General features: G+C 40.8%; 1 protein-coding gene across 4 annotated transcripts in view; it reads right to left on the bottom strand.

Moving 5' to 3' along the window:
* The window catches only part of EVA1C (eva-1 homolog C), a 40,609-nt gene that overhangs the window by 16,805 nt on the left and 2,104 nt on the right, over window positions 1-21,700 (bottom strand). The window contains exons 1-4 of one of the 4 annotated variants that reach the window (XM_027804387.2): window positions 18,690-19,940; window positions 8,186-8,382; window positions 4,645-4,768; window positions 1,446-1,598 (exon numbers count right to left, since the gene is read on the bottom strand). In XM_027804387.2, coding sequence (XP_027660188.1) covers window positions 1,446-1,598; window positions 4,645-4,768; window positions 8,186-8,257 — 349 coding nt within the window. In that variant the 5' untranslated portion in view covers window positions 8,258-8,382; window positions 18,690-19,940. Of the gene's footprint in view, window positions 1-1,445; window positions 1,599-4,644; window positions 4,769-8,185; window positions 8,383-11,626; window positions 18,003-18,689; window positions 19,941-21,700 lie in introns of those variants that run through there. The other 3 variants (XM_027804384.2, XM_055702486.1, XM_055702487.1) reach the window with 3 other exon arrangements.

Raw genomic sequence — 21,700 nt, 5'->3', positions numbered from 1 at the left:
CACCTGGCAATTTAAAACAGATTCTTGTCTAAGAACAGATTACGATTTTCAGCCAATACATTTTCAATAAAATCTCTATCACTAAATAGAAACATTGGCTTGCAGACAAATGGCTTTTAAGGCTAGTTATTGATCTCTTCCTGATGTTCAGAGATGTTTCTCATAGATTACACTTGCAGCATGTTTCTTAGTAAAGTTCAGCCTTTGCACGGGGCTGGCACATCAGCTCTAGAAGTCCTTCCCTGCGTGGTACCGAGGGACTTCAACAGCACACGTATCTTGTGCTGGCCTTCTCCATGGCCTGAAAATTTACCTTCACACCTTCAGTGTCACCCACTGAACACATTATTCACACAAGCATCAAGCACCCTCACAACCACATACTACTATAATTTTAGCGATTTAGTGATAAAATGTGAGTCGTAAGTCATTAATCATACACCAGCTGAGTCTGTAACAGTGAAGTCAATGACTGGTTATCGATGTAGACCATAAAACTACTTACAATGTTTTGGGTTCTTTTTCCTATTCAAAAAGGAATGATCTGTGCCTGAAAGCATTCACAGTCTGAAAAAAGGAATATCAATCTTATAGAAAAAGTAATATATTGTTTATATATTAATTATATATATATATGTACATGGATGCACCTGTACTAGTAAATCAGCAGTGAGAGGGCATGTTTCTGGCACTGCAGTGCAGTGCTCCACTCATATGTGTGGTCCCTGCACCCATCTGGCATGGGCCAACAGCATCCTCTCAGCAACTCCCCATCACAGCTGAGGAGCTAGCACAGGCCGGGGAGCAGCCACAAGAAGCAATTTGCATGCAGTCATCCTGCTTTGGAGGGTGAGTTTAGTACTGCACACATAGGATGTTCCTGCCTTCTGGACTTGGTGCCCGAGAGAAGTCCCAGGCATATTTAATTTTCTAGTATACTACCTCAGTCTTGGAGTCTGGTCATACAACAGCATGTAAAACAATGGATCCTGACCTATGGACCCTATCCTTACAGCCTGCATTTAAGGCAAGGAAGAGCTCGCAGAAAACAGGGGCAAGAGAAGAAGGTAACAGTAAAACAAAGTGTCATGACACTCGGGTTGCCTAATCCTTGTCAGAAGTTGGAAAAAGAAGAGAGGCACACAGCTGACATTTAGTATACATCGCCTAAGTTCAAGACAGCCAACAGAAATGGTTTTTTATGTTAAGCATACTAAGGACTGATGAACTGTATGAAAGTTTATTACTTTGCTGCATTTCTTACTCTACATTTCTCCCTCATACTGGGCAATTTATTTAAGTTTTAGAAATAAACTTTCCTCTATTTCAAGCACTGGTGCTTTCAAAATGCCATTGCTCTTGCACCTGATGTTTTCTCCCCATTTACTTCCCATCGATCCTGTGCACCTGCTTGGAGAAGGTCTATCAACAGTGTAAAAACATACCAAAGGGAGGGACGCGCTCCACTTCTGTCGAGCAGATGTTCTCCTCATGTGCCCATCTGCCATAGGTGGCAGAGTAGATGATAAGGAACTTGGACTCCTGACAGTGGAGTTTCAGTTCCTGGTTTTCACATGCTGATTTGGTTTTGTATTCAGCTAAAATAAAAACAAATAACAATATGGTAGCATGAGGCAATTTACTCTACTGGACTGTTAACAGCAAATAGCAGCATGATAACAGCTTTTCTGCAAGTCCTGTTGCAAGTGACATGTGGCACTGTTACAACCAGAGACAAAGCAAATAGCAAAGTGGAGTGTTTCCTCCAGCTGAATTGCTTCCATATGACTATCTAAAGCCTCCAGCTCCTTTTTGAAAGGAATCAAAAAGTTAACTTTTGCCAATCTCCTCTCCCACTGGAACAGCCTCCCCCCTTCCTGCCTCATTTCCTGGCTTGCTTTCCACCACTGCTCAGTAGGAGAAGCCTTGTCTTTTCCTTTTGTCTCTCCCAGGACAATGTTGCATTCTACGCCTACTTCAGATGCTCGTCTGAGTGCTGAGAGCCTCTGACCATTCATCAATCATGGGCATGGCTGGCATCACCCAGTGCCACTGCATACACCGAGTGACTGCTGAAGAATGGGAGGCACAAAGGCATGGGGATGGGCTAAGTATCCTGAGCCAGCCAGTGTTCTCAGCTGTATTTGCATGGCTCCACCAAGGTCAGTGGTTTTCCCTGGGTGTGACTATCTAGCATAGACTCATTTGAAAGTCTTGCTGACAAAGCAATGTGAATCAGGAGCCTGAGAAAAATACACCCTCTCCCTTTCTCATCTGGCACAGGCACACTGGCAGCACTCTCAGCACAGAGGTAGGGAAGCCAGTGAGACCATCCTCCAGACAGCATGGCTTATCCCTCCTAGGGAACTGGTTAAAATCTGCCATCTGGCCAAGGAGGTCCCTTGCTGGCCTAAGCAGCTGCTCTGCTTGCACCATTTTACCGCCCAAATCTTCCTGGTCTAGGTATGGTGGCAAATTTTTTTACTGCAGATAAGGCCAGGCAGAAGAGTTTATTCTGCTCCAGATTTTGTCCTTTAAAAATGTAAAAACAGGAAAAGGAGGTTCCTGAGCTGAGCAGGAGAAAAGGGAAACCTTATTGTTATGGAGTGGTATCCCTGTGAGTGGAGTGTGGGTGTTGGTGCTAGGGGAACTGGAGAGAGAAAAACTTATCTATTCAATAAAGAAAACATTATTGTTTCACTTAGAACAGATTTAAAAAAAAGGGTTAATGTTCTTGGTAATAGTCCAGTTTCTTCCATTTGAGCTCCTCAGCAGTCACAAGTTTAAGTTTAAAAGGAGTAATTTTTAAAAAAAACAGTTCACCTGCTGCAGATTGTTACTTCTGCAGAAGCACCTGCCATACAGTACACCCATAAGGATCATGCCAAGAAAACAGAGCCTCTGATCCAAGGGCTGACAACCTAAAGCTGGGCTCTGTGTCTGTACAGCCGTGTTCCATGGTTGCTGGAGGAGCTAAGGAAGTACAGACAACAGAAACAAACCCACAAGTGCTATAAGACAAGGGTAAGAATACAACAGAGACTTCTGCAGAGATACAGCAACAATATTTCTGAATAGATGAAAAACTAAAGGATTCAGGCAATTGCTTAAGTGCCCACTTGAAAGCAAGGAGAGCGTAAAATATACTTGAAGTTATGCTCAAGTGATTTCTTGAGTAAGGATGTTTTCCACAGTCAAGCCTAACAATATTGATATCTTACCTATAAATACAAATTTCCTGTCACATGAGATCATGTAATTTGCACTGAAACTGGACTATTCCTCAATTCTGAAGGCAGCCCTTGCTGTTAAATGCAGTTTTGACCAGCTTTTGTAAAATTCTGATCACAGAGAATATTATATATTCACAGTAGCTCATTTCCAGTGGGAATAACAAGTAGCTTTTGAATGTAACAAACAGGATCCCAATTGACTTTTGATTAGTAAAAAGAAATTTCTACTGACACAAACACAGCTATGATAACAATTCAATCTACTATTAATAATGCAGTAATTTAAATATGTAAAGAAAAATTTTAACTATTAATAAACCAGATAATTTAAAAATCATTAAATTTTTTTAGAATTTAATTTTAAATTTCTGGTATTTTTTTCTCCTGATGATTGGCCCACTAAATCTCCTTGGGAGTTCTTGTGTCAGTGCTTTGCCAAAGGTAACATCTGCCTACTCCATTCCGTATCTCTGCTCTTGACTTCAATACTCTGCATAAATTGGCCTTCCAGCTTGCTTGCCACCCCTGTTCCTATTCCACCAATTATGTCTATCTTAATGGTCTGATTAAAGACAATCCCTTTTGTGCTTTCTCCTTTAGTTGTGGGATGGTATTTCTGAGTTGGCTGCGGAACCTAACCATAAATCATCACTCAACTATTTTCTTTGGGACCCATTTCAGCCACACTGGGGATTAGCTGCCAAAAAAAGCTGAGCCCCCGGGCTACCAGGGCTTGTTCTCATATACAATAGCAACAAGAAAAACAATTAAAAAAACCAATAAATGAAACTTCATGATGATTGACTTAATCTTTCTTACACTTTTCTCACATTTACAAAGCGCATTCTCTTTGAGGCAGGATTTGTCCCTTTACATATCAACATCAATTACCTGCATGGAACACAGGTGACTCTACAATGAGATTCTGTAACAAAGTTAGCCATGCATATGTATCTTCCAGCCACTATTCTATAAATAGCAGGTAGTAACAGAGAATCTTTGAAAGCTTTGGTCCCACCTCCTCGAGCATTTTTGCGTATTTCTTATTATAGTATCTTCTTCATCAGTTGGATCCTTAGCCCAAGCATCTGTTTTTGCTGTTCAGCTCTGTCTTTCTAATATGACATTATCATTGCCATCTCTTTAAAAATATTTTCCAAAACATTTTTCCTTTCTAGTCTGATGTCTGACATCTGACTGCCAAACTACACTGCTCATTAAATTGGCAGCAAGCATATTGAGGTTGCGAACACAATGGAGAGCTAAGGTAAAGTAGAAAAAAACAATTTGCTATTAATGTGAGTCTCAAAACTTCACATGGATTTATGCAAAACCTTGTGCAATTGCATTTTAACCAAAACAAACAACAAAACACAAACAAAACCACATTTGCCTGATGTGGATTACTTACTAGGTTTGCATTTAAAGGAGACAAGGAGGAATTTAGTGGTCCCTGGACACAGATCAGGTCCAAAAACCCGACTATTGACAAGGAGTTGGCAGGATCTCAGGTTTTGGCATTCATCCAGTACTTTCTAGAACAATGGGCAAAAAGGATAGGCTTGAAAACAAGGTATGAAGCTAAACAGCAATGAGAACACTTAGTTGTACTTTGTTCTATACAGGAGAGAAATCATTCCTTCACAACTTTTTGGCTATAAACATGTAAGAAACATTTGTATCATTGGATTTAGGCCACATATCTACTGGACTCTGAGTCACGGCCAAGTTTATGGGAACACATTAATCACAGCGATGCCCATGGCAACTTAGGATGTTACCAATCTGCTGTTGCTTGTCACTCTTCCCTCTGCCCCTAGCAGGTCTGCCAGATTTCACTGTGTGCCACCACAGCCTCTGTGGTGCTTGGGACTCTGCAGAGCCCAGAGCAAGTGGGAACATGCTCAGCCCCCAGTCTCTTCACTGCTGAGCCTGAGGCTCTCGCACATTCCTGATAGCATTTATGGGAGTGCAAGGTCCAGGTGAAGCATGGCAACTCAAAAAGATCTTTTTAACCATTTCATCTTGATCTACTTAAGTTTACCTGATCATGCTCTGTAATATCTTCACTTGAAGTTCTAACTAATGACTTGGTGTGCTGAGTGATACTTAAGCACAACTCTAGCTTTAAACCATATGAAGGACCTTATGTGAGGGGCACTTCTTGCTTGCAGTTACACACATTATCAGATATTTACTTGACTTGCCACTTGAACAAATTTCCGAATTGCTTTGATTGGATAGCAGAGATGTGCCCGTCTATCCTAAGCCTGCTTGTATATTATTTTTTTTAATGCTCTTCTAAGGCTGTATCTACCCCAGGTTTTTTGGCCCAGAAATATACCATGGTTCTTACTGTGCTTTTTCACTACGAGTGGCAACAGAGAAGGACTATAAAAAGGTCAGCAGCATTATATGCACAGGGTCATGCAGGCCCACTCCAAGTCCAGCAAAAGAACCGAGTACTCCTAGTGCTCACATTAGTGTTCCCACTTCATCAGTGGTTTTGGAGCTGTAGTGATAGAAAATAGGAAGACATTGCCCAAGATGAGTCTCAGTCTAGTTTTTAAAATAGTCAGAAGCCAAAGCACCTAAAAAAAACCAGTTTAAATGCAGCAGTGTACTCAGGAAATTCTTATTCACCTTCAAAGCCTGCTTTAGAGAGGGCTTTCTATCCACCATTTTCAGGTAGTCTGTGGTGTTGTGCTCAGGATTATTGATGTTTAAAATCACAGCAGGCTGCGATAAGGAAGGTGTTGTCCCTAGGTCACCCCACTCTTAACAGGAGTAACTGTAAGATACCATTCTCTGATAGTTTTAGGTACTCCCACAAAATCTATGGGAACTTTTGCCTTGCTTCTCACCAGAAGGGGTCTCAGTCATACCAAGAGGCCAAATCACAAATTCACCACTGTGATAGCAGAAGCTGCATTCTTGTTTCCAGACTGAGAGAGTTGGCAGTGGCTGAATCTCTCCTGTCATCCCTGGAAGCCATCCCTCCCAAGCAGAAATGATACACATTGGCAGAGCATTGCAGTGATCCTATAACAATCTTGTCTTTTTGTTCTTGTTGGTAGAAGAGGACTTGCATCCAACACTTTTTGACCGTTAAGTGCACTCTAAAGAGTTTAAAAAGGAAGGAAGAGCATAGCAGACTTAATTTTATCAGTCAATTCATCTCTTACAGAGCTGCAAGTCAAACAAATAGCTCCTCTGTAATTGGGATGGTTCTGGAACAGGCCAATGAAATAGTTATGTCCTTAGTAAGTGGAGATAGCTGTCCCCTATTGAGTCACCTTCTGTTTGCACCTGAGCTGAATCATCTCCTGTGCATCTGTTTGTGTTTTCTCCCACTTACTGCAAATAGCAGTTGCATTTCCTATCAGGTTGCTGTGCAAAAGCATATAACCACAAAAGTAAATAATAATACTCATAATGAGATAGCACTGGGCTGTTAATACCTTGAGACAGATTTAACTTTGCAGTAATCCTTTTAATAAGAGGTCACTGTAAAAAATGCCTGTTATGCTTCCTCCTGGCTGCAGGGTAGCATCATGCCCAATTATGCAGACTGCAGATGCGGTTCCAAAGGGAAGGGGAGGAGGGATGAGATCACTGGTGCTCTTTTCTAAGAAATCAGTTTACAGGATGTATCTCTTCTCCTTGACAGAAACGAAACTCCCTGAGATGCAGAGCATTTTGTGTATCTCATGTTCGTGGCCTTGTCAAAATGCTTTCATGCCTTTGATCAGTGACAGCGCCTGAATGATGATTATATTATCCCATCCGTGTGTTTATTATATTCCAGGGTGAAACTGCCCATGGAGACCTCACAAGGGTACTCACAAGCCCAAAATAGTCATTGGTGTCACTTTGCTGTAGTCAGTAAAATGACATCAAGGATGCATCTGGCCTAGTGGTTTTGGTGGAGAAATGTACTTTCACATGGCCCCCAGGTCATGTCTGGAATGTCTTCAGAAGTTGCAGTACAACATGGGCAAGCCACAGTTATAAAACTGCCTTAATACTGTTTCTGGATAGAGGATATTACTGCTGGACTACTCCGTAAAACTCTTCAATTCACTAGTGGTGGGAACAGACATTCCCTGTTGTCAAGAAGCAATGCGTCGGCTGCAAGCACAAATGCTGCAACCTTCATCAAAGCTTCTAGGGCATTTACAATACCTTCACCAACAGAATGTGTTCAGATTCCACTGACCACTCATTTTTGCAACGATTTACTGAATTTGGCCTAACACTGGGCATTTTCACTATGATGAAACAAGCCGTTGACAGCAGCGTAAGTCAGACCTTCTAAGACTTGTTTAAAAAGTCTTCACAGCAGAAAGTAATAATTCATGAAGTATAAATCATTTAAAGCTATATTTAAGTGGGCTCAGCAAACAAACTGTAGATATTACTGATACAAATCACATATTTGCAGAAACGCAGATATCTGCAGGAGTGCTTAGGATCTGCTGTTTAGCTGTCATGGTGCCTTTTCAGTGAGTGAAGATAGTCATGGAACAAGCCAAATGTCAGCCAGAATGCCATCTTATTCAGTGGATTTGTAACCCAGCTCTTTCCAATGTTTGCATCCTCTCCTGGGAACACAGAAGGCTTGTGTGATGGATTAAGACTGGTCTGCTCAGTCACGACCTGCCCTTGATTAGAAGGGAATTGATTACTGTAGGGAACTTTGAGCCTTGCTTTGGAAACCCCATTCTCATCAAAACAGAAGGCAACCTACAAAGCTTTTACAATCCTATGGCAATACCCTGCTGGCCAAACAAATTGTTTCAGCTGTAATACTTTTGATAGTAAACAGACACAGACAGGATGTAATTTCATTCAATGTTGTGGACACTTGCCATTTTCACACAGCATAGCTCACCACATGGAAACTGTCAAAAACATTCTTGTGCATTAAGAACCTTTACAACGTGCGATACCTGCAAAGAAGTGGGTGCCACACAGTTTACGGGTTCTGCCATCTTGGTTTCAGGCTCCTGAGTACTACACATGTGGTAGTCTTGCCCGTAAAATGCTGACTGAACACTTATAGTTGAATGCCGAGGACAGTGCAGACTCAAATGTTCCCCATCGCAGGCATAGGCAGTATGATTTTGCAGAAGTTTGGTTAGGTAACCTAGAAAATATTCAGCTCTGTTACAACTAGTACAGGAAATGACAAGCTTGTTAGATAATAAGAAAACCACAATCAGTCTCTGGAAAGGGCATTGTAGTCAAGGTTATACGCATGGCCTGCTGCCATACTGCATGGTTCTGTGAATGGGTGAACCTTTATGTGCTAGTAATGCTCAGGTCTGGAAAACAAGAGGTCGCGTGGCAGTGAGTCAGAGCCCTGCTAGCACTCCAGCAGCGGCACTATGTCGGAGATGTCATTTCACAGACAATAAACAGGCTCAGGCCCCCGCCAGTCCTGGTTGCTAACAATCCCAGGGTGTGTTTGTAGGAGTCGGAAAGGCTATTACTCATTTTTGCGGGCCAGATTCTTGCATTCCAGCTGGCTAAGGTACTCCTTACACCTTGTCTTACAGTGATGCTTTGTACTTCAGGGCTCCTTGGCAGTTGTGTTCCACAAAGGTGATAATAAAAGTGATTCCCTCTGCATCACCAAATCAGATGCTAGGATAACAGAGGAAAGGTGGTCCATAAGTGCTGGACACCATGGGTGCAGGACAGAAACTCAGGAGTAAGATGCATAAAAATCTATATTTGCTGAAGAGTTTGGCAGTGCTACAGGGAGAGGTAGGATCTGTATGCAGCTGTCCACCTGTACCATCTGTTTGCATCTTCTAATAAGTAAGTCCATGATCAGCAGAACTAATGACAGCTGGTTTTCTAATTTGTATTTCATCCTGTATTGTCTCTTAAGCCAAGATTTCTGTTATCACCACAAATATTTATAAACTGAATCTCCTACTGCCCTGCTCTCTGTTCTGCAGAATACTTTAATGGAAACATGCAGTCTGCTACCTTGGGCCATTACAAATCACCCATTGTGATGGGAAACTATTAGCACTAATTTAATTCAAAGATTTTCCTCACCTATGCTCACAAAGCTTTGATACCTCTACCACTCTGTCACACTTGACTGAAATTTATCTTTAAGCAGAAAAGATTTGTGGGTGACGGGGAAGAGGAGGCCTTAGGGACAGGACAGATAAAGGATACAAAATACCGTTCCACAAATGAAGCAATATCCTTCCTTATCCCTCATCCACGAACACATGGAAATTAGACCCAAACCCACTTTTTTCCCCATGAGTTTTATGACAACCCGATACACTACAGTCACAGCAAATCTGTAATTCTTCACTACTAGCCAAACTTTTTATTAATGCGCATGCAATAACTATATTTGAAGTTTCCTTTGTTCTTATACATGCATTAAATTCTGTATAATTCTCTCTAAAATAAATTCCCAACTTCTAGAACTTCATACACATTCATGACAAAAAAACCCAAACAAAATTCTCCAAACACAACATATTAAGTAATGAGAAAGCACTACGAGCTTCCACTGATTTGAAAAAAAGATTTGTAGAAGTTTTAAAACAGAGACCATGATTACATATGTATCTTTTTGATTTCAAAAATTATCTATCTTAGGCTCTTTTCCAAATGTATAATTGATCTAATTAAAGACAAAACCTAGTATCTTCTCCTCAGAAGCTTTACTTACTCCAGTGTGGTGACAGCAATATTACTACTGTTAATTATAATAGAAAAAAAAAACCCCACCCAAACCATGTTTTCTTGTTTTGGTGGCTGAATCAGAACTAGAATGACATGGGTTTTGCATCATTAAAACAAAAATCAGTTTTCTCAAAGAAAATATTGAAAAAGAGTTTGCTCGTGCTATTTAATTTTCACACTTTAAGCCTTTTTTGAACGTTTCACCAAAGACAATTTTTAAAAAGGTTTTAAAATAGAAATTTAAGTATTCCAAGTAATTGATATGAAAACGAAATATTTCTACTCCCTGACATCCTTTCCAGCTCCAGCTGTGCAACTGGCTAGGAAAATTCAGCTCCCTCACCAGTTACTATGTCTAGAGAAAGGAGAAGCCTGCTCCACTGTCGGCTGCTGTTTTTCATCTAGAGCCCAAGAGAGGACAGGAGTCAGCTAAGATGCCTTCCAGTGCAGCAAAGGTGTAGGTGAGTTCTTCACCTCATTGAACTCAGTCTGAGGCACTAAAATCAGGACACAGAGAATTTCATGCCCCATATTTGCAGTCTAGATCTCAAGGAAACCAGCCCAGCAAAAATCCCCACGGCTTCTCACAGGTTAAAAAACCCCAACCAAATCCATCTCCTACATTTTCTGTGTAATTGAGACCACAAATAATTGAGCTTTCCTGCCAGAGCCACTCCTCTGTCAGCCTGCTCCTGAAAGGTGCTGAGTATTGCCAGGAAAATGGGCCGAATGCCCGATTGCACCCAAGCTACTTTGCTATGGCCTGATACGGTAAAGGGGCCTCCAGAGACATTTACTGCCGCTGAATTCCTTTGACATCGCCATCATAGCATAAAGGACCACAGTGTAAAAGAGTATTCAGCCCAACATGAGTTGTAGGCACTCAACACCTTGAAAGATTTAGCCCGATATTTGTAATCATTTCAGTTCTTCAGGTTTTAAGTTACCTGGAGCCAAGACTGCTGTATACAAAACAGCCCAGTATTCCCTAAAGAATATCATCTATGTTGTGATTTGGATGAGTTCCCTGGCATCTTAACTGCTACTTTGATCCTACAAATTCCTAATCCAGTATCTAAGCACCTTTCTCCAACAATTACAACTATTCAATCCTTTTAAAAAAATGCCTTTATAAAAAAATTGCTCTGATTCTGTATAAGCAATATGGTTCACTTGTAAAAATGGCATTAGACAGACTGGGACTGGTGAAAACAAGACATTATACTCTTCGGCCTTCTACATGGCATTTAAACTGACTCTGCTGTTACTAAAATCTTTGTGTATTTGCACACAATAAAGGATAAAAATAGTAATGGAAATTGGCTGAAACCTAATGTTCTCTGATAAGAGAAGTGGTGACGTACTAGCATCTAAATTGTTTGTCTCACATGGCAGATCACAGAAACCTGCATTTTTTATTACTATACACACAGACTACATAGACACAGGTGGAGCCGTCAGCCCTTTGCAAAGAGCAGTGCCGACTGGGCAGCTCACATTACACGCAGAGAAAGAATTCCCACTCGAAAAATCATCATTTTCTCTTGCTCTTCCCTGAAAAATTCCAGTTTTTTTCCTCTCCTCATGCCAGCCCTCTTCACGTACCAGGGTGCTGCCTGCCCTGTGTTCAGCAAGGGAATAAAGTTTTCTCAGTAGCTGCTGCCTCTCACCTCAGTCCTCGAGTGGTGCTTGCACAAGAGGCAGCAATTTCCAGTTGATTTCTCTCCTTTCATGGGCAGCATGGCCTTGTAGTCACCCTGGTAGAAAGCTCCATCTTGAGACCACAAGTATCCCTGTATCATTTACCAAACTCTGTACAGAAGCACACTTCCCTCGAGGCAGAAAATTTAGCAAAACGACAATGTAAGGTTAGGGGAAAAATATGTTCTTATCTCTACAATTAATAACAGCCATGATTATCAGGAGAGAGGGCATTGTAACAGTTGAATGGGTCTGTCACTGTTTCTGAGGCATGCTTCCTTTTCTGCATTTCTCTCAAATGGCGCAATTAAATCAGGTCATCCAAAATAGACAGCAGGGTTGTGTCACCACCCAAATCAGGCAGCAAGACTGTGTCACTTTCAGGCACCAGCCCAGCACATCGGCTGGGCTACAGGCACTTCAGGGAACTATTTGTTGTTCAGAATGTCTCAGTTTGTATTTGTTTAATTAATCATTATGTTAGTTGCAAATACTGAGAAAACGTTTTCTTTTTCAAATATCTAATATGGGATCTAGAGGCTGTGCCTGGACTACAACATACCTCTACATTCTGGTCCCCTGCATGCTAGGGAAGTACGCACTAGCTCCTCTCCAGCCAGCACACGAGGAGATTCTCTTCCCCTGGAAAGCAGGGCACAGGGAGGGCTGGAGCACCACCACGGCTCACCCCAGCACGGATGGAGTGAGGTCATGGCTGTGTGTGCACCTGAACTGCAAAACAAGGTGACTTGTGAGTTATGGGATTTCTTACCCTAACCAAACAGAATCTTAAGCAGTCCCTATAAAAATCTTTAGATGAATAATGTTTAAACCTAATGTTGGGGGCTTTCTCTTTGTTTTCTGGGTTACTGGGTGATGGAGGGAGAGGTGGTGTTATCTACAGCAGTCACTTTTTCAAGCATTACTCTGCAATGAATAAGACTTTAGATTTCCTCTTTTTTCAAAAATATTAAATCTCACTCTTCTTTAAAACAATAATAAACTTCATTAAAAAAAGGTCAGCTACTGTGGGAATTGTCAAAATTAGAAAACTTAGCAATACTGCAGTGTCCCAGTAACATCTCTATGCCTCTGTGTGAAAGCCCCACTAGAAGCTTTCCCATTTATCCAAGACACACATTCATAAGCAATGTATGTGGTGCTCTGCATACAAAATCATGTACAAGGCCTTAGAGACTGGCTCAAAAGTTAAGCCTGAATCATACAGCAACAAACAAATCCCATTGATGTGAAGGCCAGAAGGTATCATCCCACCCAACTGTCTGCATAACCCAGACTACTCACTCATTGTAACTTTCTAGTGAGATTCAAAACACCAATGCAGAATCCAAGCGTAATCCTTTCTTCCAGAATTAGCCAAATTAGTCACAGCATCCACTGTGTTGACAAAGAAATTCAACTAAAAAAACATAGTACCATAAAACCACACAAAACACTGAGGCTAAGCAGCTGAGCAAAGCTTTAAGCCTTACTGATCAATTCTTGTTGCAAAGGAGGACTGATAAACTAGAATTACAACGACAGACAAAAAAACCCCAGTGGCCTAAGAGAGCAAAGGTTGTAAATAGATACCTCTGTGTGTGAAACAGATCTCTTAAAAGGTTATAGTTTTTATATGCAACATTGGCTCCTGGCATTACTGCTTTAAATAGCAGCAATAAAGGTAGTAATGAACTTGAAGGTATGAAAATCCAGAAAGAATTTTTTTTTTTCCTCTTAAGAACACTGAAAAACTGGGAACTTAGAAAGTTTCAGTTTGAACAAATATGATTACCAAAAGCTTGGAAGCAGTCAGCCAAGAGTTGTGCTACATCTCCCACATACAGCCCAAGACAGTACAGGGTACTCATATTTGCTGGACTCATTCCTTATGGCAGAGGATGCTAACTCAAGGGCTTAAGGCCCTTTTGCAGTTGTCAGCATTAGAGTAAAAAAAGGAATGTGTATATTCTGTCCAGCCTCACCGCACTGGCATGAACGTCACCATATAGAAGCATCAAAGAGAACTGCACTTCAAGCTATGAGTCTAATGGCTAGCACTTATTAAATGCAGTCTCAGTGTTGACTGATGTAATGTCTTTTTGGTAAGAAAGCAGCTTTGCAATGTAATATTTTTAGAGCCTGAAGCTCAGCAGCACACAGCCTACAAGGATTCTCAGAATTGGGCCTTCATATACAGATTTAGTAATATTAGTTCCTGTGCATCGTTCAATCTAGCTTAATTAGCACAGCAATTTGCTAGCTTATTTTAAAGACATACAAATCCATTTTAGACCAAAATAGATTGAAATAGCACATATATTGTTGTGGGAGTCCCAGAAGGCTAATTCATTCGGTAAATCTACATCAGCTCCCACAGTTTTATGAAGAGTTGTGCCAACAGTCATTAAAAATACACAAGCAAGATTGGCAAGTCTGAAGGAAGAGATCTTATGCGGTGATAACAGAATTGTTGATAAACTAACTCTACTACAAACACCATTAGAAGCATCACTTCAATATTTACTGGTATTTAGGATCCAGCTGCAGTACTTCTCCAGCAATATTTTCTCCATTGGTTTGTGAAGGAAGCATTGAAGAGAAATTAACCCCTGAGTTTCCTCCCCCATCTCCCCTGACATACTCTCCGCTGGTCTTTAGAGGCAGCTACACCACAGACTACACTGCTCAGGGTAACTGCATAATCACTACTCTCAGAGCTGAGCTTGTGCGTGTGGATATGACAGTGCCTATTTAGCTCCGTTCACAGAAGCCTCTCATAATTCTCTTTAGTCTCCTACCTTGGTTGTCTGCACGTTCTTGCTGTGGCAGCTCTTTTTGGAATCAGTAATAGTGACAGAGGGTAAAACATTAACCAGGAAAGACAATGTTTCTGAAATTCACACCACTATGTTTCTTGCCCCATCATTTTATTCTTTTTCATCCCAGTGCCTTGTAAGCATACAGTTTGAGTCACTCTAGCCAGACTTGGTCTTACAGCCTTTTATCAGTAAGAAATACCCTTAGGCAGAAGTAGTTTATTCTATTCAGTGTTCAGGAATGAGCGTAACAGCTTCACTCAGGAGATACACATAAAAATCTGTATTTTCTTAAAATATGCTTTCTTGCATAGTCACTAATTTGACTTAACTACCCTCCATTGCTTGGTTTTTCCAGCGTGCCTTTTTCCACTATTCCCCCAACACTCATACTCTTTACAAGTGACTGCTATCCTCCTAACTTCATCCTTTCACTTGTACTGCTGGAGGTGGCATGAAAAGCTGGTTTGCCATACAAGGAAAATAATTTTTGCATAATCACTGTATGTTTTATATTATCTAAACATTTTTGATGTGGGGTAGATGTTCACTTGGAAAAACTAGCAGTAATCTATTAGTGACCATTAAAAAAAAACCACCTTTCAATTTCTAAAAGAAATAAAGATCCTACAAGTTTCCCAAAACTGAAGCCTGAGCTGACAGGTCAACATAAGAACTGTCACTTCCAACTCAATCTAATTGACTAATGCTAAAAAGTCAACTGGCTGCTGAAGAGACAGCATACTTACACTGGAAGCTAATCAGCCTGCTGCTAATGGAGCAATTTGTTTTCACTGCCTTCACAGATGAAGGATTAAGCCTTCAATAAGAAAATACTTACGTTAAAAGTGAAAATGCTTTTGGGATTGTATGGCAATCAAAGCAGACATCAGTGATGAAGACACCAGTCAGGTTTTCCATGAACTGCTCTATCAACATGGCCGCTTTCCCAAGGAAATTGTCTTTAATTTTTTCCCCTCATCGTCATAGATCCTCATGGATCATAACATGGATCATAACCATCCTACTGACCCTAACTCTCACTGCTAAATCTGAGGGTCAGATTAAGCAAGAGCTTGTCTCCGCTTAAGCCAGAGAATGGACCAATGTAACCAGCAGATAATTCAACATAAAAACACATTCAGACTCCAGTACACAGATTTTACTCAGGGAGCAGCAGCACATGCAAGAAGCCAAGCCATAAGCTCTTTTTAGAAAAACAAGACCAAGATATCATGAAGTAAGTACAGACCTCCTGTAACTTTTTGGTTATGCCAAATGGGCACTGTTTCTCCAGGAACCACATAACCTCTTCATACCCATGCCACTCAGCTCAGAGTGCATGTGGTAGTTATGTGAATTAAATTTTTGCAGAGTGGAAAAATACATGAATCCCACACTTGCAAACCAGATGCCTATTCTCTCTCTCTCGTATCTTCCCACAGCTGTTCTCTGTTTCCTTCAGATCTACAGTTTCATATTACCTTGTGTTGTGTCCTAGGAGTGATGCTTATTTTCGCTGCATCCCAATGGCTTTCTGAGGAAATTGAAGAGATCCTCCGGCACTTTTTTTTTTGTCACTCACTTTCTCTTTTTATTTCCTTCTTCCCTTTTTGTGTCAGGAAGAGGCAAATTATTTCTGATCACCAAAGATTTTGGTCTGTAGTAAACTCCATGCTAGTCAGTTACACTTCTCTCAGCTATTCCATGAAGCCACAGGGATAAACATGTGTCCTGGGACTTAATATGGAACTATTACAGTAGAAAAGGAATATTTTCTCCTTCCTGTCCTAAAATGCTGACAAGAGGTACAACACTGTTAAGGGAGACTGATGGTCTTTTCTGCCCTTGCCAAAAAATCCTCTTTTCATTGGAGGCAGAGTAGCCTCTTCTACTGCCATTAACAAGTAACAAGAGAAAGGCTCAGCGGGTGGCAACTGCTTCTGGAGACAGAATGAGTGAATCATTATGCCTAAGAGACAGCAAAGTTATAATCTTCCCAGAGAACGCAAGCAGGAAAAACATCAGGCACTAGAGGAAAATATTTCTTTGAAAACTTGGATTTATGAACCTGAACATCCATACAAACTTGAGGCAGGGGGGGAGTACTGTTCATTGCCAGCTCTTTGGAAAACGAAATGCAGGTTTAACTTTGTAAACAGAACTCTGACTCAAACTCTGTTTTTTGTATTCCCATCTATATTTTGACACTCAAAAAATCACATAAATTGGAGATCAGACAATTTGCCTACTGAATCCCTAAGTCCATCCTCTGACAGCTCACTGATCTGCAATATTATGATGGCTTATAGCATGGCAAGTCCAAGCAGAAAAGAAAAAAGCCCCACCTTACTCTCATAGCCTGATGATTTTCTTCACAACATTTCACTGTCCTCAGTTCAGTTTTTGCCTGAAGAAAAGTCCAAAATTCCAAAATTGTTCGGAAAAATTAATTCTTGTCTTTCCATCCAAGAATAAATACAATGAAGAAAAATAAACAGATATTTGTGGGTTGAGACCCTCATCCAAAGCCCTGTGCAATCCTTGGGAATCCTTCCAGTGACCATAGGCTTTCAATCAGGTCTTATTATGAGTGATGTTTTAAAATTAATTCTAAATTAAGAGCCAAACATCACTGGTATTTAATTTGTTGCCAGAAGCCACACAATAGACCTTTGAAACAAAACTCTTCAAATGCATAGAAATTCAGATGAAATGACTCACCAGTGCTGAACAAATAAGGCGCAACCACGCCTCCTTCTGCTCTTCAGCTCCCTTTAAGACACTATTTTCTCTGTGTTTGGTAATATATCAAAATATTTCCATTTTAATTGTAGATTATGGTTGGCAGATGACAGAATTCTGATAACTGGTGACCGGTCAGACAGTGCTTTCTCTGTCTGGGGACAATTCCATCAAAATCTGAGTATTTACTTGGAACAGGTCTGTGACCCCTTTCTCTAATAAAGCTGAGACTGTCTGGAAGATCTGTCTTACTAAGAAGGGTATCAGCAGCAGATGGAATAGGAAGGCGGGGGGAGCTAATCCCTGGTATTTATTTTTAATAAAAATAACATATGATGTGTCAGGTGCCAGCAAACTGCACAGTGAGAACAAAGAGAGTTCCTGCCCCAAAGGTGTAAGAATCTCAAAGACAGACTCAAACATGTTCGTGTCTGAGCAGTGGAGCTCGGGAAGTCAGGTTTCCTATAGGTCTGTGTCTCATCCCTGATTTTCACAACATCTGTTGTAGGGGTAGGAGCATCACACTATGCTTTAACTCACTTGAGGAGAGCTTTTGGAACAGCATCCTTTCTTGGGGATGCTAGCTGCTTACGCTTACAAAATGTGTAGGAACTTAATAGGACCAAAGCTTTTACTTCTCTAACAAGGATGATCAGTGGATTTAACAAAAAATATTCAGCAAAATCCAATTCTAAAATGGAATTTCGTAAGCTACACTTCCTCAAGAAGCAAGAACTGCAGACATAGGCCTGAAACAAAACCTTGGATCTCAGCACCATGATCTAAACTAAGATCTCATTTCTGACACACATCTCTTTGTTCCACAGAACAAATCCAGATCCAAACCCACTCCACTTTGAGAAACTTTAAACCAGACTTTGAGGTTTAACTCTCATATTATAGTGGAAAATGTTTCTAAAATAAAATATTTGTCTTTAAACAAAACAATCAAAATTTTAATTTGACTTTTACAAGGCAGTATCAAGAAGATGCATCATTGACAATCACTCCTTTTAGCACCTCTTTAAATATCCTGGTCAAAGGATAAGCTCCACTTGCCACGGTGAGTCAACAGAACCGACTCAAGAAAATTTATACAGGATTTTATCTGACCAACACAAAACCAACAAAAAACCCTCTGCATCATTGTGGTTGGTCACGATTGATCCTGCCACATTATTACAAACAAAGCATTTGCTTGAAGCATTTGTTTGCTTTCCTTTTGCCTGGGGGAATCTGGGATGGGCAAATGCCACAACTTAATGGAAACTTTTAATGCAGAAAGGCCACAGGATCAGATTATATTTCTTGGGTGAACTGGTTTGCTTTTTCATTAGATCCATTTGTTTTCTATTGTTGGGTCAGAAGATCAAGTCTATGGAATTAAAGTAATGCCTAGTTCTGTCTGAACTGTTCTGGAAAAAGAAAGAAAAGCTGACACCAGCAGACAAAGATTAAAATGTTCTACCTAAGCAGTGGCTGCTTTTTCTGTTCACATCCAGAAAGTCATTCTTCAGTCCAGTTATGCAATCGCACAGTTACTTCATTTTTGATCTTCAGTTACAGCCACGTTTCTTGAAAGCTGCCCAGAAAACCTGGCTGGGACCAAGGTAAAGAAAGGGAGATTGACTGATGAAGTGAGCAAAGGAGGCCAGTTCAAGCAGAAAGCCTAAGCTCAAAGTAGCATGTAGAAAAGAAGAGGGAAAAAATAAGAGGCATAAGAAAAGGTAAATGGGTGTTCCTCAGTGCTGCCAGAGAGAAGGAATTTGTTCCCAGACATGTAAGAAGTCAGTTCACTTTTGCACCAGATGGAATAAAAGTGGGAGACAGAACAGGTCTAAGACAGAGACCCAAGGGGAGAGCCGAGCACTTTTCCCACTGCCACCAAAGAGGACAGGGGGATGAGATGAGGGACCAGTGACTCCTGCTATTGGGAAGGTATATGCTCCTGAGCAAATGCCACCATCTCCAGCAAAACCAACTCTCCCTCAGCAGCTCTGGTAGCAGTTTGGCTTTCTATAGCCCCACCAACCTATACAGTATAGGTATGCAAGTTAGGTATTAGTATATAAGTTTGCTGGTTTTGCCAGCTCCTTATTTTGCCTATTTTGGGAACCAGTCCTTGAACATAGAGGAGCTGTGAGGAAATGGCTGTCATGCGGTCTTGATCTATTGAAAAATGTTTCTCTCTTCACTTCTGACAGTCTCCTGGGAGCCCAGATTATTTAGGATTTTGGCTCCCAGGGACTGGAGAAATAGCAAAATTCACAGCAGTCTTCAGTCTGCTGGACTGGGACCTGATCTGAAATGTGAAAGCTGCATGTGATCACAGAAAAACAATGTGAGGACAGAGCTTTGTCAAGTAGGAATGAAACTGTGGACATGAATAAATATTTTAGTGAAAAGGCGGGTTTGATGTGTTTTGAAGACTAGGCATGAGGGGAAGAAAAGTCTCTAGCTGTAGGATCAAACAAATATGCATGAAGATCCAAGGAAAGAACTGTGGATTTACTATCTCTCTCTTCTTCCAAATCTTCAGCTTTCAGTTTCAAATTTGGGCATAAATGCTTGGATTCCACTTTTAAAAATTAATCACACGGAGGACTGCAGATCTCAGAGCAAACCTCCACTTTCAATCACCGGTGCAATTAATGAATATGTTCTTTGATGCCACCAAACTGCTAAAGGACAATAGATTATGCAGATCTTTAAGTATTGTTTATATCAAATTACTTTACCTCCATTATCTCCTGTTATTAAAAGGAGAAACTAATTTTGTTCACTGACACTGAGTCCTCCTCACAGAGTTTGATTTAGAACTGCTTCTGGAGTCTTGTTTCAGAACATTTTTCTCTCCAGAAAATACCAATTTGCATACCAGTTCTTAGAATGTTATTGTACAGTGAAGAAATGTCTCAAAAAAACCCACCAACAACCCAAAACAAAACCCACCAAACAAATATTTTTTGTCATAGTTAAAATTTGGACTGAAACCTATGAGAACAAGAACCTGCAGCTCTATATTCTATAAGGACAAGACCAGTAACAAGATCACAATAGCAACTGACCTGCAATAACCAAATGAAGAGCTGGCCCAGCAATAACCAAAGAAATCTGCAGCCACAGCTGCCAACCTCTCTCTTACAAAAAGGAAGTATAAATGCTGTACTAGTTTCACTGCTTCTGTTCGGTTAAATGATCCATAAAAAATGACTAGGGTTTTTTAAATAGGGAAATAAATACAAGTCAAACATAAAAAAAATAAATAATAACCCTTCACTATCCACATACACTGTTGTCTGCTCTCTCTTCCAATCTATCAAACAGATCCCAAGAGGGGTCATCTTTGTATTGTTACAAGCAAGCAGCTACGTCTTGTGATTAATGAATGGACTCCGGGCAGGTTAGAATTGCTAGCACCATTTAATACATACATAAAGCAAACAGCAAAGATTACACATGCAGTTGCGATCTGACAGCAGTCTGGGAAATTATTATAGCAGCTGTCAGAATGGGCGGCAGGAACAACATGACACAGAGAGTTTGGGCTGCTGAGGTAGAGATCTGATGCTGAAGACACACATCTGATGCTGGAAAGCAGAAAAGGCAATGACCCAAAAAAGTAGATGCCTGAGATTCTGGGTATAAAAGCCTGAAATCTGTGAAAAGGAGAAGTTTTAGCAACTGGCCTTCCAGTTCTCTGTGCACTCCTAAATTCCCAGTGCCAGATCAAATCACACAGAACACGCTCAAGGTTCAGAGCTCTGTTCCTTCTGCTACGACATGGGCTACACGCAGAAATCTATAACCTGCTGCCTGGAAGCTTTACTCTCAGAAGGGCAGGGTTAGACCTGATCCTTTCCAGAAGGGTGAAAGTGCAGGTAGTGGGTAAAGCAGGGGGAGACAGCTCCCCACTCCTTATCCCTCAGGGTAATCCCCCAGGAGCTGCCTGCACCTTGGCAGCTGCAGGGCACTGCCCCTTTAAACGGGGCAGATTTGTTTTCGTGTAAATTCAACTGAGCTTATGAAAAATCAAGTCGCTGTTCCTGCCGAGGAAGGGAGCAAATAAGGAAATTCAGCAATGCTAGAAACTCAGCTTGAAGCTGCTGTCACGGAGCTGCTTGTAATTCTTTTAACAGGTATTAAACTGGCTGGGGATGGCACTGGAGGGTGTCACCTTACGGCTGACAGCTCCTGGCCCACAGCACCTACTTTAGTAGGTAGCTAAAAACTTTTCTGTGTGCTCTGGATACCTTTTTTTAAAAGGCTCCAATAACATTTTTGTCTTTTCTGTCATTCTGGATTAATCTTCATGTTAAAAGTAAAAAGCAAATGTGAGCAGAATTTGTTCAGGCCTGGAAACTTACCAGTTTGGCAAGAACTTTGGAATCTGATTTTGTTTTCTGCATGTTATTTACTGAATTGACATTTTTAATACTGATACCTGTGGTGAGACAGAGATTTTTCCTTCGTCATTCT

Source organism: Falco cherrug, chromosome 2 (assembly GCF_023634085.1).
Source record: "Falco cherrug isolate bFalChe1 chromosome 2, bFalChe1.pri, whole genome shotgun sequence".
In the NCBI taxonomy this organism is placed as follows: Eukaryota; Metazoa; Chordata; class Aves; order Falconiformes; family Falconidae; genus Falco; species Falco cherrug.
Note: the sequence above shows the minus strand (reverse complement) of the source record. Positions and strands in the feature narration are given on the sequence as shown.